The sequence below is a fragment of the Camponotus vicinus genome, unplaced genomic scaffold (genome assembly GCF_025532165.1).
Source record: "Camponotus vicinus isolate PSW18456_S1 unplaced genomic scaffold, iyCamVici1.0 SCAF_4, whole genome shotgun sequence".
In the NCBI taxonomy this organism is placed as follows: Eukaryota; Metazoa; Arthropoda; class Insecta; order Hymenoptera; family Formicidae; genus Camponotus; species Camponotus vicinus.
This window is the reverse complement of record NW_028141976.1, coordinates 14,003,483-14,017,305: the sequence shown is the minus strand read 5'-3', so window position 1 is coordinate 14,017,305 and position 13,823 is coordinate 14,003,483. Positions and strand designations below refer to the sequence as shown.

The following is a 13,823-nucleotide window of genomic DNA, read 5'->3' as shown; positions in this document are numbered from 1 at the left end:
CAAAGTTTTAATTTATTAGTATTATTATTAACATATATAAGCTGTTAAAAAATTAACATTTAGAACAGTATATAATCACTAAATTAAATGCAAATTAACATAGATAAAAAAAAATGTTTGCTATATTTATATTACATTGATTGTAATGGTATAAAGTTTGAAAGTTTAAGCACTTATTTGTGTAAATAATGAATCAATTTATTCTTCCATTTATATAATAATGTATACATATATATAACCTATTCTCTTATATCTTCTCTTGTATACATTAATATCAAAAGACAAAACAAAAAAGAGATAGTCAATTGTTTCTAGTTATCCAGTCAATTTGTTTCTCATTGAAGAAGCTGAATGATAGCACAAAAATTTGTTATTTCAAGAATATTGAGTTTGCCATGAAACAATATTTGAATATTTGTGTTCTTTTCAAGGAAAAGGTAATCTGCTCCATTTTTTCATTGCAACATTTGAAGTATTTTTTGCTGATCTATATATAATGTGTAAAATAAATTTAATATGTGTACATTAATTTTATTTTATATATTTCATATATCAAATATTTATAAAGGTGATGAAATTATATTAAGTTATATTAAATATTGTATGAATAAATTATGGATAAGAAGTTACATATTTATAGTTTCTTAGATGGATTTTTTAACAATGTTTTATGGTTTTTATATGTTTAATATATAAAACTCTGTTTGCAATTGACTTATAAAGATTATTATGAATGATTTGCAGTTATAAAATATGTTCAAAGCAGAATCAATTAGTACATTAAGTGATCATGAAGATGACATTGATGATTTGGATGGCTCTATTGTATGGTCCCAAGAAGAACCACTTTCTTCCAACGAAATATTAGAATTATCAACTCAAGATGAGAGAGAAAATAATTTTGCTTTCTGTCGATTGTGTGCTGGCCAAACTAGTAATCCAATATTTATCTATTCTAAACTCGGGGAATCAATGAAATTGGCGCATAAAATAAATACATGTCTAAGTATTAAGGTATATAAATATATATATAGAAAGATCTTCTATTTTTATAAATATTTATTATACATATATTTTGATTGTCATGCAATATATGTATTACATAAATTCTTATAAATACATGTATTACGATTCATATTGCAGATTAGAAAAACAGATCCATTACCAAAACAGCTTTGCTTGGCCTGTATCGAGAAAGTAAATTATTATGACAGGTTTGACACACAATGTATTAAAGCGGAGGAGATCCTTTTAACAATATTAAAGGAAAAACAATCTTTTAATGCTTCCAATCACAAAAATCAAATTTTATCTGACCGACAGTCCTGTCCCTTATGTATAGAAGGTTACATGAATACATGTGAAAACATGTCTCAGCATGTGAAAGATATAGAATTAGACGAGAACGATATAATCTTAGAAAGCAGCGACGAGGAAAGTATATTTAATAATGTAAATGTTGATAAGGAAAATGGAAATCGCTCTATTATGTTACAATGTCTAGGAAATAGGCAGAAATACTTGAAATGTGGCGCGTGCATGAATCTCTATCACACTAAGGAGACTCTAGATGGTCACAAGTGCAAGCCCAATGTGCAGAGCACGACGAAACCATACAAGTGTCTTACGTGCGACACAACGTTTAGTTTCGAGGAGCGTTTGAACTTCCACACGCAATTTCACAGAGGCGCAAAAGCGTTGTATTGTGAAATCTGCAAAATAACTTTCGGTAAAGAATTGAAGCTATTTTATCACTACAAGAGATATCATTCTAAAGATATTAGCATCTCGTGTCTGCAATGTGGAAAATTATTCGAGAATCAGGAGACGCTTCGTGTACACGTTTGCGTGGACGGTAAGAATCGGCCACATATTTGCGAGGTGTGTAACAAAGGCTTTTCCGATGGCTATACCTTGAAGCGTCATATAGTGACACATCTGCCCGAGAAGCCTTACAAGTGCTCGCAATGTTCGAAGAGTTTTACACAGAAGTCAAGATTGAATAAACATGTCGCGAGTCACTGCATCGTTATTGAAAACAATCAGACAGTTTGGAAATGCATTCAATGCGGCGAAGTATTTATCTCTTGCGATGACGCTGATGCTCATTACAAGATACACGAGGATAAGATTACATTGATCGAAAAACTATCGATATCGAAATTATATCACTGCGAATTCTGTAATAGTCACTTTACCGACGTGGACAATCTGAAGATTCATCAGAATCGACACGTTATTGAAAAACCATACACATGTAACGCGTGCGAAACTACGTATAAATCGTTTGCAGAGGCCATTTTACATTGGAAGGAACACCAGAGATTGTTCAAAGTCCTCGTCGTCTTTCTATGCGATGTTTGTAACAAGGACATGAAGGAATTATCTCTATTGTATAAACATAAGCAAAAGAGACACGATTATGCAGCCAGATTATCCGAATCCGGTGATGCAAAGTTCGTGTGCGAACTATGCGGAAATATATTCGACAGGAGCGAGGATATACAGGCTCACGGACGAGATCAATGTTCCAAATTTCCCTGTGATATCTGCGGCAATCTACTGCCCACGGCAAATTCGTTGAATGCTCATAAAAGGCGGCACAATGGACTGCGACCATACGTCTGTAATATCTGTGGAAAGAGTTACACTCAGTCCAGTCACATGTGGACTCACAAAAGATTCCACATGGGCGTCAAGCCTTACGCTTGCGAATATTGCGATCAGCGTTTCACGATAAAGCCGGATTTGGCGGATCACACCAGGAAGAAGCATACAAGGGAGAGACCGTTCAAGTGCGACGTCTGTAATAAGGCTTTTCTCACCGGATCCGTATTTTATCAGCATAGATTAATACACCGTGGTGATCGTAGATACAAATGCCACTACTGCGAGAAGGCCTTCACCAGAACAGAGGCTTTAAATAATCATATTAAAATACACACCGGGGAAAAGCCGCATGCGTGCGATGTGTGCGGCAGATGCTTCAGACAGAAAGGAGACATGAGGAAACATAGACGCACCCAACATAATTCAAAACAGGATACATCTTGAAACTTTTGTCGCATTTCAAATGCAGTGTGAATTATTTTTGTTACTTTTGTATTTTAATCATTACATCGATAAATAACAAATATGTATATAATAATCTATTTGTGCAACATGATCATATTATACTATTGTATAATGAATATAGAATCACACAAATTACATTAATTTATCTGTTTCATAATAAATAATAAAATATTTCACAAAGAGAAAAAGAGAGAGGAAGAATAAAAATTATAAAAAAATATTAAAATATTACATATGAGACATAGTATAAAATATAAAAAAAGAAAATATATATAAGTATCATAATAAATATAATATATTAATAAATATCATGAATATAGAATAATAAGTATCATAATAAATATAATATATAAAATATAAAAAAAAGAAAATATATATAAGTATCATAATAAATATAATATATTATGATGGCATATTAAAAAACAATAATTTATGTAATATAGGTACATTATAAAAGGTATACAATAATGCATTTATTTCTCACTTATTATTTATTTGTCTATATCGTGTATTATATATATCGCTTAATTTTTTCATTATGACTACAAATGTATAAAGAAACATGTATATAGAGAACAGTGAAGGAATTCGAGACTCCGTACGCAATTTTAAAGAGCCGCGATAACGCGCCTGACGAATGACAGGTGCGCGCGCGCGCGCGCGCATGCGCCCGCGTATCGTAGAACAGGTGATGTGTGCGCTACATGCCTAGAATGTCTTATGACCGTCGTCATCGTGCATCTAATCGTCGCGCACGATCTGCTGGACGGACGACCTGACACACTTGGCTGTGATAATCACCGAGTCCGTCGCGCTCGCGGAATACGCGCCGTGATGGTCGCCGAGACGACGATGGCGAGGTAGAATCGTGTTCCCGGGATCGCGGAGCTGATACTGGTACGTGGTGGCCTAGAGTAAGAACGTCATCGTTGATCCTTCGCGAGAGTAAGTCATGATCAACCTTCGTCGCGCGATCTTCCGAGTCGCTCAGGGAAATGTCCCCCGATGTGTCCCTGACCTGTGTATTTGAGCGCGACTTAATCTTAACGCGTTTTGACATATGCATGTAACGGGCGTACGCATGTGACGAGGGTGGGACGATGTAATTGTAAACAAAGAAGTGAGATGTGACCGAAAACGCGACGACGATTCGAGCGATTTTGTGTAAAATTTTTTACGAAATTTATGCGCAGCAGTTTGGCACGTTATTTAGGTTGAACCTGTGACCGAGAGTCTATCCTTTACCTCGTTATCGCGCTCTTTAATTTCGTCGATGTTTGCAAAAGGTTATATAAGATCTTGTCGTTTGTCGATGTTCCATGAAGTAGAGGAGAACCATGGCTTTCCCGCCTTTAGTCAGCTCAACACCTCCACCCTTGGACAACTTCGGAGAGTCCGACGAGGATGAATTCGGAGACTTCACAGCTGGCGGAATAGATGGTATTTATATAATAGAATACATTAATGAAACATTATACATACATATTAATAACGTGATATCAATATTGATTATCTTTCACATTATCACAGTTATCTTCTAATATATAGATTTGTTGTAGGCTTATCCGTTTCATCAGAGTCTCCACAAAAACTTATCACTCCGATACAAACACCAATAACATCACAGAATGTATCTCCTAGGATAAATGGTATTAATGAGTCATCAGTATTAGACAGTCGCTCTAAAATAAACAAAGCCTTGAAATGTGGGGTCATTGATGACCTATTGATTGTTGAGAAGGGAGAGGACAACGTGAGCCACATAAGATTGAAAGATAAAACAGATAATAGTAGCATATTGAAAACGATTTGGAAAATATTACTATAACAGAACACAATGTATTAGATGTACCTAGAAATGGCGATTTGCATAATGTTGAGACTAGTAATAGTATTGATCATGTTTGTACTCAGAATGTTTTAGTTAAAGAAAATTTTGTTGATACAGATGTAATTAGTAGCAACAATAGTAGTTTAGCTGATAGTGTAAAGACAGTCAGTGAGCAAGAGGGATCGTCAAGTGGTTTAGAGGCAAATGATGAAATAGAACCTGCGAGCTTGGATTTGGAGGATCCTACGAGTACGCCGGATATTTTGCAACAATTGGATGACGATTTTTACAATTACGAACAGTTCAAAGATTCCAGAGTGGAACGATACTGTTTGTGAGAAAAAGACAGATATGACTGTGGCAGTTTTGCAAACAGATTATGATAATACGCCTAATTCTATAGACACAAAATGTAATGTAACAGATGAAATAGAAAATACTTACACGCCATATATCGAGAATGATGTCTGTGTCAATCATATTAATGATAAATCTACTTTCATTCATAATGAAAGCACAATTTCCAATTTTGTTACCTCACAAGAACTTAATGTAGACAGTACTAATGTTTTTAATCAGCCAGATTGCGAATACAGTATTCAACCAAAATATATAGAGATGTACGATGTAATATCCAATGGTGAGACAAGCAAGTCGAAAACTTTAAATGATTCTTTCAATTTTGATTTTACCTTTGATGATGCTCTAAGAGAGAAATCAAATTTAGATTGTACATCCATATATGCCGAAGACATCTATGTTCAAAAATCTAATATGAAGAGCGACGAGAATTTTCCTAATGACGTTTGCGATACAGTCACTATAGAAAGTATTACACAATCAAAAGAGAACGAATATGTAGTTGTAGAGACAAAAAATCAAATTGTTCAAAAAACAGGTATGAATGGGACAATTGAGGAAATTTCTGCTTATAAAGAAAAAAGCTTGAGTAATGAAGAAATAAACAGACACATTCCGGAAGATGATTATGACGCACATAATCCAGATAATTCCGACTTTACGGAATTTATAGAGCATAAAGGTTTTGACAGTGTATTGGAATTGACAAGTAGTTACAATCCGATATCCATTAATAGTGATTAAATTCATGATTTGCATGCATTTTCTTCCGACACATCTATACAAAAATTTTCATCAATTGAAGAAGCTTCACTGCCATCTACTAATACATCCCTTGACTGCTTAAAAGATAAAGTTAATTTTACATGTACTGCGATCGAATGTGCCACATATAAAAGCGAAAATTCTGTAGTATACTTTAGCGATGGCGAATTTTATGATTTCCACTTACAAAATATGGAGCCAGTAGCAACCAGAGTACAAGAAAATAATTATTTTGGCTTTGAAAGCGCAGATAACGAAGACGATGATTTTTGTGATTTTACTAATTTTTCGAGTGCGACAATAGAATCGAAATTAAATGATGATGCTAAAGAAATGAAGGTACCTGAGGATAATGACGATTTCGGAGACTTCAGCAATTTCGAAACATCAATGAATGTAGTAGAGACATAGCAGTTTAGTTTGAAAGAATCTATATGTCGGATAGAAAACAAGAATGTGAGTTTAGGAATGTTTGTAATATAAGATAGTTGGTAGTTTATTAGAGAAATAAATGTATCGCTTTGGCTTAGATTTCGTGCAAGTTTTGTATTAAATATAAATAATATAACTTAACATATTTTCTGATATATTTCGATCAAAATGATTTCAGGCCGCGAATAAGATAGAAGATATAATAACAAATATGTTTCCAATAATTCCTGAACATCATGAAGTTGAATTAAAATCTTTAATAGATAAAACGGATAAAGTTTGGCAGAATGTGAAAAGTGTGGAAGAAACTAATGCTCTCACTTATCAATGGGCAAATAGCAGTAGTAACAATGTTCTTCTAAATGCTCTTGGTATCGATTCCCGAAACATCGTAAGTATGCATATGTTGCACGTATTTAAAACTGAAAATATTTCATACATTTATTCGACAACAAATATTTGAAATTAAAGCTTTTTGGGCCAAGATGGAATCCGAATATACCAAGGTTTGCTGCAAATCTCGGCTTTACTCCACTGGAGCCGATTAAAGCTACCGTTGAACCTCAGCACCAACCATCTGCATCCAACGTAAACAAGATGCAAGGCACGGCTTGTTCAGATGTAAGTTGAAGCTTTTATTTCAATAGGATACACGTGTGAGTACAATCTACGTGTTTATTAATAATTGTAACATTATATTAGGAAGTACCCGCCGCCCAATTTGATTGGAATAGTTCTGGTCTTGTAAACCCCCTAGATGCTAGTAAGTATTTATTGTACTCGTGTGTATATGTGTGTGGTAGTTAAATTATTACATTGAAAGAAAAAAAAAGATGTTATATCTCTTATATATTTTTCTGAATCTCAATACACTCACATATAGCGAAAGAGAAAGAAAATAATATCTTTTTTTTTTTTAAACAAGTATTTATTTTACACGTAAAAGCAATATATGTTGTTGTGATATAACATGTAAACACATAACATGTTGAGTTTTTTCTTAAATCTTGCAAAAAATAACACAATACAGGTGGTGGTGGGTTATCCGCTCTTCTACCTCTGGATTTGTTGTGTCCGTTTGATCCTCTATTAACACCTCATTGCTCCACACACTCCGAATCCTATCATCAGTCAGCTTGCTCAATGAACTCCGTTTATTACTGTAAGTGCTGAAGCTATATGTATGTGTTGTGATATGACGTATGCGTGCACGCTTATTTATAATTTTTATTTCAAATAAAAAATATCCTTTCCATATGCATTCATATATATGAAATATTCAGTAGATTTACGCTTATTTGCTTGATTTTGAATTTTATAGTATCTTCCGTAATTTTTCTGTATTTATAGTTAACCATATAATTAATTATTATATAGTTAATCATTGTTTATTATTATGCAGATCCACCGGAAACACAAGAATCAAGCAGTCAGCTTGTAAAGTCGCAAAATTGATCCGAATTTACTAATAGTTCGCTAAAACAGCAAAAATCGTCTCAGACGTCCAAGATAATAGAACCATTGCCAGGACCATGTACAGTAGAATGGAAAAAGTAAGTCGAACAAGATCTCGGAGCGAAGCAGAAAAGTAATCACCAGTCGCATAAAGCTTTGAGAAATGTTCCGCCGACCAACAATAAGTCGTTTCCGGTAAGCAATAATATTTCCAAGGTACATGATTATCATAGAAAGACATCGGTAGGTAGGAAAGAGAATACTCATGGTGCGGAACACGTGGTCATGGATCGGTATGGGCGACCGATGACCGTGCAAGCCGAGACCGCGAAGATTCTGAATCAGTTACCGGATCTGTCGTTCTTAAACGCGAGAACTCTGTTGTTCAATCGCGAGCAGAGGCAGATCGTGCCGGATCTGGGCGCAATGATAAATCGGAAGATGCCCGGCTGAGTAACATCGGTCTGAATGCGAGTTTGAAAGGGGCAAACGCGAGAGGAAACCTCCCGGAGAACCTGTTGCGAATTGGACGTTTCTAAATGACCCATACAATCAAAACGTACTTCTGCTACCTTTCAAACCTGTGTTCAGACCAACCTCTGATCCAACCTTGGTTCTTCCGCGTCTGAAAAGAATAACTAGACGCGTACGTGTGTACGTGTGAAACTCCTGTATTATTCATCTTTTCACTTGCTGCACCGAGCAATGGCACTTTGACATTCCGAACCATCATTGTTTTGTGATTCTATAGCGCTATTGAGAATTATTGTTATTGAATCCTTTTAAAGGAGCTTTTACTTCGTTATGCAATTATAATTTAATATTGCACTGATCGTTTCGGCATGTAAGTTTGTTCTGTTAGCTCAACGGTTGCATAATTCTCACTGGAGATAGCAACATTTAACGTCTCTAAATTAAATAGATTTAAGAATTCACATCTATTCGGCCATGTTCTAGTCTACAGTTCTTAACAAATAAGTTTTAGGTATCATATGTTAGGAGAAAGATTTTCGTTTAAAGAGGTTTATATTTTTAATGATAATTACGAGCAATGAAGAAGTCGAAAAAAATTATATTACACGTTTTTATCTCGAACGTTAAATTCATTTATTAACTCTTCTGAGATTACTCTTAGATGAGAGCAGACCTGAATATTAATCATATACATTCGAGATATTTCGCGTACTTTGTACGATATTTACTTATTACAATTTCAAGCAATCGTAAATATTTCCAGTCATAATATAGAGAAGAGAAAATACACATACACATACATATTTAACTCTATTCAAAATAAAAACTATATACTAAATCGTAAGTCAATTATCAATTAGATTGACGAGAAGATTGAATCTGTAATGAAATCGTCGAGTGATGTCGCATATATCAAATTCGCTTGATGCTTTTATTGCACATTTTGAATTTCTACTATGGAACGTGATGTACTTAATTATATGTAAATGTAAAGGCATTTGCATATTGATTATTAGGGCGAAATGATAAGCTAAAATAATATTACCATTATCGAATTCGTTATTTATTAATGATAATATTGTAATATATATTTTATGTAAAATATTGTGGATAACATTAACACATAGGCAATCTTTGACAATTGAATCGTTGTTACTTTTCTTAACCAAATTATATCTTGCAAAAGACCTCGATCTTTTCCCGATCCTTGAATTAACCATTTACAAAAGACACATATGTCGTATTTGATTTTATTAATTATATGAGGTAAAGAACGATAAACAATTCAATATTTTGAATATTCGTAGTTTTGATTTTACTAAATATAAGAGAAAAATTCGTTTAAAAGACCAACTAAATGATAGTTATTCTTTTTTTATTAAAATACTTTTATTAAAAAATTATTATTCATCATTCGATAACATATTTGGTTTTTTACTCATCATCAATATATGTATAAAAAAATATATATTATATTATATTTATATATATATATATATATATATATATATATATATATTGTATATATATATATATATACACACACGTATTAAACAGCAATAGCTATAATGTTTACGCAACACATACAATTAGAATAAAACATGTACTTAGAATATATAATTAATAATACAATTAAATATTTTTTTTAATATATTATTACATGCACACAAATTATTTCATATAATGCAATATAAATCTTTTTAAAACTTTCACAATTTTGTCTTAGACTAGATTTTTTAAATTCAATATATAATGATCTATACATATATTATAATTATAATACATTAATTATAATTGTGTCTTAGACTAGATTTTTAAAATTCAAATATATAATGATCTATACATATATTAAATACATGTATGTATATGTGTGTGTGTGTGTGTGCGCGCGCGCGCGCGCACAATTTGAAACAATAATACTCTGTATAAGTATAGAAATTTTTTTTAAAAACTATATATATGTATATAATTTGTAACAATTGCACCACCATTTCTTTAAATTATGAAAAAAAGCATAAACATATGATATTTTTCATCATTTAGAAAATAGATCCTCTTCAGATTCTTCTTCTTCTGAAATATTAAGGATCTGTTTTGATTTTATTGTATGAGACACATTTATATTATGTAATGTTAATTTGTTTCTACTAGTAGAAGGCTCAGGAATTATATCTTCGCTAGAAGGAGAATTTGTACATCTCTTAAAATTTATCTTACTACTCTTTGGTGTAGCTTTCCATTCACTTTTATAATCTACTTTGCGTTTTTTTGAATTAGATGATGCAGTACTCTGTACTTTCTTGCTCTCTGCATCTGATTTTTGACTTTCATCGTCAGTAGTTTCATCATATACTGACTTTGTTGTTTGTTTATTGCTATCTAAAGCCTTCTGAAGCTCTCTGATCTTTTTTTTCTTTGCATTCAGAAGTAAAAGAAATTTTGTGTAAAGATCCTTCTCCATTTTATCTTTTATATTTATCATTTCCTCTATATCTGTAGTTAGCTTTATATTGCTTTCATTCAAGCATTTGTTCTCTTTTTTCAATGTTAGTATCTCTTCTTGACATTTTTGATAAAGCTCTAATAATTGTTTCAAAGTGTCAGAAATAATTAATATATTTGAAAGAGGATATATTGCAATTTCTCCACGAGTAAGAATATTTTGCTGTTTCCATATAAATGTATCATCATGCAGAAAAAATTGTATGTCAGCATTTTTACCAGAAAATGCATGTCTAGTTTTCTCCAAGTATTTTTCAAAAGATTCATCTAAATGATCTAGAAAGAAATTGGCATTTTCTGTGTGCATCTATAAAATAAAAATAATTACATTATTAAGTATATATTTATTAAATATAGTAGAAGATAATTATCAAGAGTAATATTTTGTTTTAAAAATAAAAAATTTGTTCGAGTTTTTCAAAATTTTAGTATCTAGTTTTGTAATATGTACAAGTAATATACAATCGAATAAATAAATATTAATCAGATTATATACCTCTCCACTCAGTGGTATTGTGCATGGTCTTAACAATATTATTTTAAAATGCGTATCCTCCCATTCTGCATATAATGTAAAATTGGTTTTGTCCACTTGATTCACGAGCTGACTCACGCTCACGTTAATCATTTCAATAATTTAAAAAAGGTATATGTAATATAAATGAAAAACGAAGGAATTGCGCGAAAAACATTTGATGTATGATCTGATAAAATTTTTTAATAAATTTGATCCAGAGAGAAACCTGAGAGCGGCCACCTCGCTTTAACGAGCACATTGTCCTAATGCGCCGCCTGACAAAGTGGACGTCAACTACGTCCGTTCCGCTCGATAATGATACATGGTTCGTGTCCGAGCTATGGTTCATGTCCGAGCTATGGTTCATGTCCGAACTATTCACATGAGATGGACATGAGAGTTAGACAAGAGCCGATAATCTATCGTTCTGCTTTTGTCTCACCAACGATGGCAGACCACGCGGCGATAGGCATGAGGCGAGCTAGCGGTGATTTTATATCGCAAAGTTCATGTCTCCTTCCATCCCTCGTCGGCCCCGTTTCATCTTTCACGCTCTACATTTTACATAATTCGGATAGGATTTCGAGACGACTTCGGGCCCAATACATAGAGACAAATTTATTTATTTATTATAAGGACATTTATTAAAAATGTTTTTTAATAAAACCTTTTCTTTTTATTAAAATAATTATATCTGTATTTCATAAATGCTTGCAACTCTCATATTATTAATATTTTATTTTATATATTTTTTAAACAATTAATTATCTTACTTTGATGCATTTGCGTGTTAGTGTTAAACATGAAAAACAAAATGTAATACAACATGTAGCGTATCGTATGCTGTGAAAAGTTTTCTGGTAAAAAAATAAAATTTCAATAAGATTACTCACACGTATACGGCACAATACAGCATCCAATGCGCTAGATGTTGTATTACATTATGTTTTTCATGTTTTTATGATAAATATCATCCTGGCTCATGTCTTGATGAGATCGATAATTCGGATGATTAATTTTATGTAATCATTTTTTATGTAATCATGTTTAATTTTGAAAATAATAACAAAAAGATAGATAAACCAGTTTGTGAAACTATAATTCTTTGTATGATGACATACAAAATAACTTTACATTAACAATAAACAGATTCTTTAATCTTTTATTAATATATAAATTACGAATTACGTTTCAAAGTGTCGTGATTTCGCGACTATTTGATGCTATGAAACAAGTAATGCGCGACAACACGCTGATAATAATCAGTCAGCGTAGCGAGCTTTACAAGTGACGTTCGATTCTGCGGTGCTTCATTATCTGTGCATAACAGATCTCTTCTATTGTTTTAAATTTATATTTTTTTTAACGATCTGTAAGATTTGTGTATTTTGCAACACGTGTTATCGTTTCTTTTATAGAACACGACACATTATCTGTAAATATTTTGGCGTATACACGTACGTGCGTGTATGCTTTTATTGTGTCGGTTGTGTAATTTCTTTATTTTTTTATCACGTGTTGTGTATTTCTCTTTTATTTCTACTTTTAAGTTTTTTTAATTTTATTTTTATATTTTTTTGTTTTGCATTACAATAAACAATCACTATGTCGAGTCAGTGCCCTGTAGATAGTTATTATGATAAGTGCGTGTACAAAGAATGTAAGAATGGGAGATTTTCGCATGGGAAACGGCTATTCCGATTTCCAATGCAGAAGGATACAAGATGCAATACATGGATACGCAATACAGGTATGTTTTTGTGCAATAATTGTCATTATTTTATTAATTTTTTGCCTTTTCTGCTCCCAAATTAAATACATATTATTTGCTATTTTATTATTATAAAATAAAAATAAAAAAAAGACGACAGCAGTGAAATTCGAACTCGGGTCAGCGCCGTGACAAGCAGACTTTTTTTTTTTAATTGTTTATTAAAGACCAATAAATAGATACAAATTTTAATACTACATAAACAAAAGCAAATATATTAACATAAATCTTTTTAACAAGACTAATCGGCTACGCAGAGCTCTCGCTGTCATGTACAATAATTTATTGAAAATAAGTATGTGTAACTTATGGGTTAATGTTAGTATCGAGTAATATAGTCTACTCATTAAATCTATATAATGTTAGAATTACCAGTAAAAAATCAGGTCTAGTAATTATCGTTTACATCCTTGTCAGATAAGGCCAAATTATATTGGAGATATACAGGGTGTCCCATTTTAAATAATACGCTCAAATATCGACGAAACGGTGCGTTAAATAAAAAAATGTTTCAAACAAAAGTTATATGGCTTGAAGGGGGCCATCAGATGGTGGCAATGATTTGACCTTGGAGAGTCGTTTGAAGGTCACCTTCAATTTTTTAAACAGAACCCCTTATTTTTTATTACTTATTATTATAG

At 32.3% G+C, this 13,823-nt stretch overlaps 2 protein-coding genes and 1 pseudogene across 4 annotated transcripts; 2 read left to right on the top strand and 1 right to left on the bottom strand.

Moving 5' to 3' along the window:
* The first annotated feature begins 94 nt into the window (after window positions 1–94).
* On the top strand, window positions 95–3,343 carry LOC145971053 (uncharacterized). The gene is made up of 3 exons (XM_083098304.1): window positions 95–437; window positions 745–1,014; window positions 1,144–3,343. Exons 2-3 carry the CDS (start codon window positions 754–756, stop codon window positions 3,052–3,054), a joined length of 2,172 nt encoding a protein of 723 aa, XP_082954430.1. The 5' UTR covers window positions 95–437; window positions 745–753; the 3' UTR covers window positions 3,055–3,343.
* A 423-nt stretch (window positions 3,344–3,766) lies between these two features.
* On the top strand, window positions 3,767–9,538 carry LOC145971047 (uncharacterized; annotated as a pseudogene). Its single transcript, XR_014438732.1, has 8 exons — window positions 3,767–4,020; window positions 4,404–4,515; window positions 4,635–6,487; window positions 6,642–6,854; window positions 6,935–7,084; window positions 7,166–7,226; window positions 7,494–7,625; window positions 7,866–9,538. The product of XR_014438732.1 is annotated as an uncharacterized LOC145971047 (transcript).
* Window positions 9,539–10,011: 473 nt separating this feature from the next.
* LOC145971063 (uncharacterized) lies at window positions 10,012–11,674 on the bottom strand. 2 transcript variants are annotated; one of them, XM_083098337.1, is made up of 3 exons: window positions 11,391–11,674; window positions 10,610–11,201; window positions 10,012–10,465 (listed from the first exon to the last, which is right to left on the bottom strand). In XM_083098337.1, exons 1-3 carry the CDS (start codon window positions 11,520–11,522, stop codon window positions 10,428–10,430), a joined length of 762 nt encoding a protein of 253 aa, XP_082954463.1. In that variant the 5' UTR covers window positions 11,523–11,674; the 3' UTR covers window positions 10,012–10,427. The 2 variants fall into 2 exon arrangements, with proteins under 2 accessions (XP_082954463.1, XP_082954462.1); XM_083098336.1 differs by having other exon boundaries at window positions 10,012–11,201.
* Between the last annotated feature and the right edge of the window lie 2,149 nt (window positions 11,675–13,823).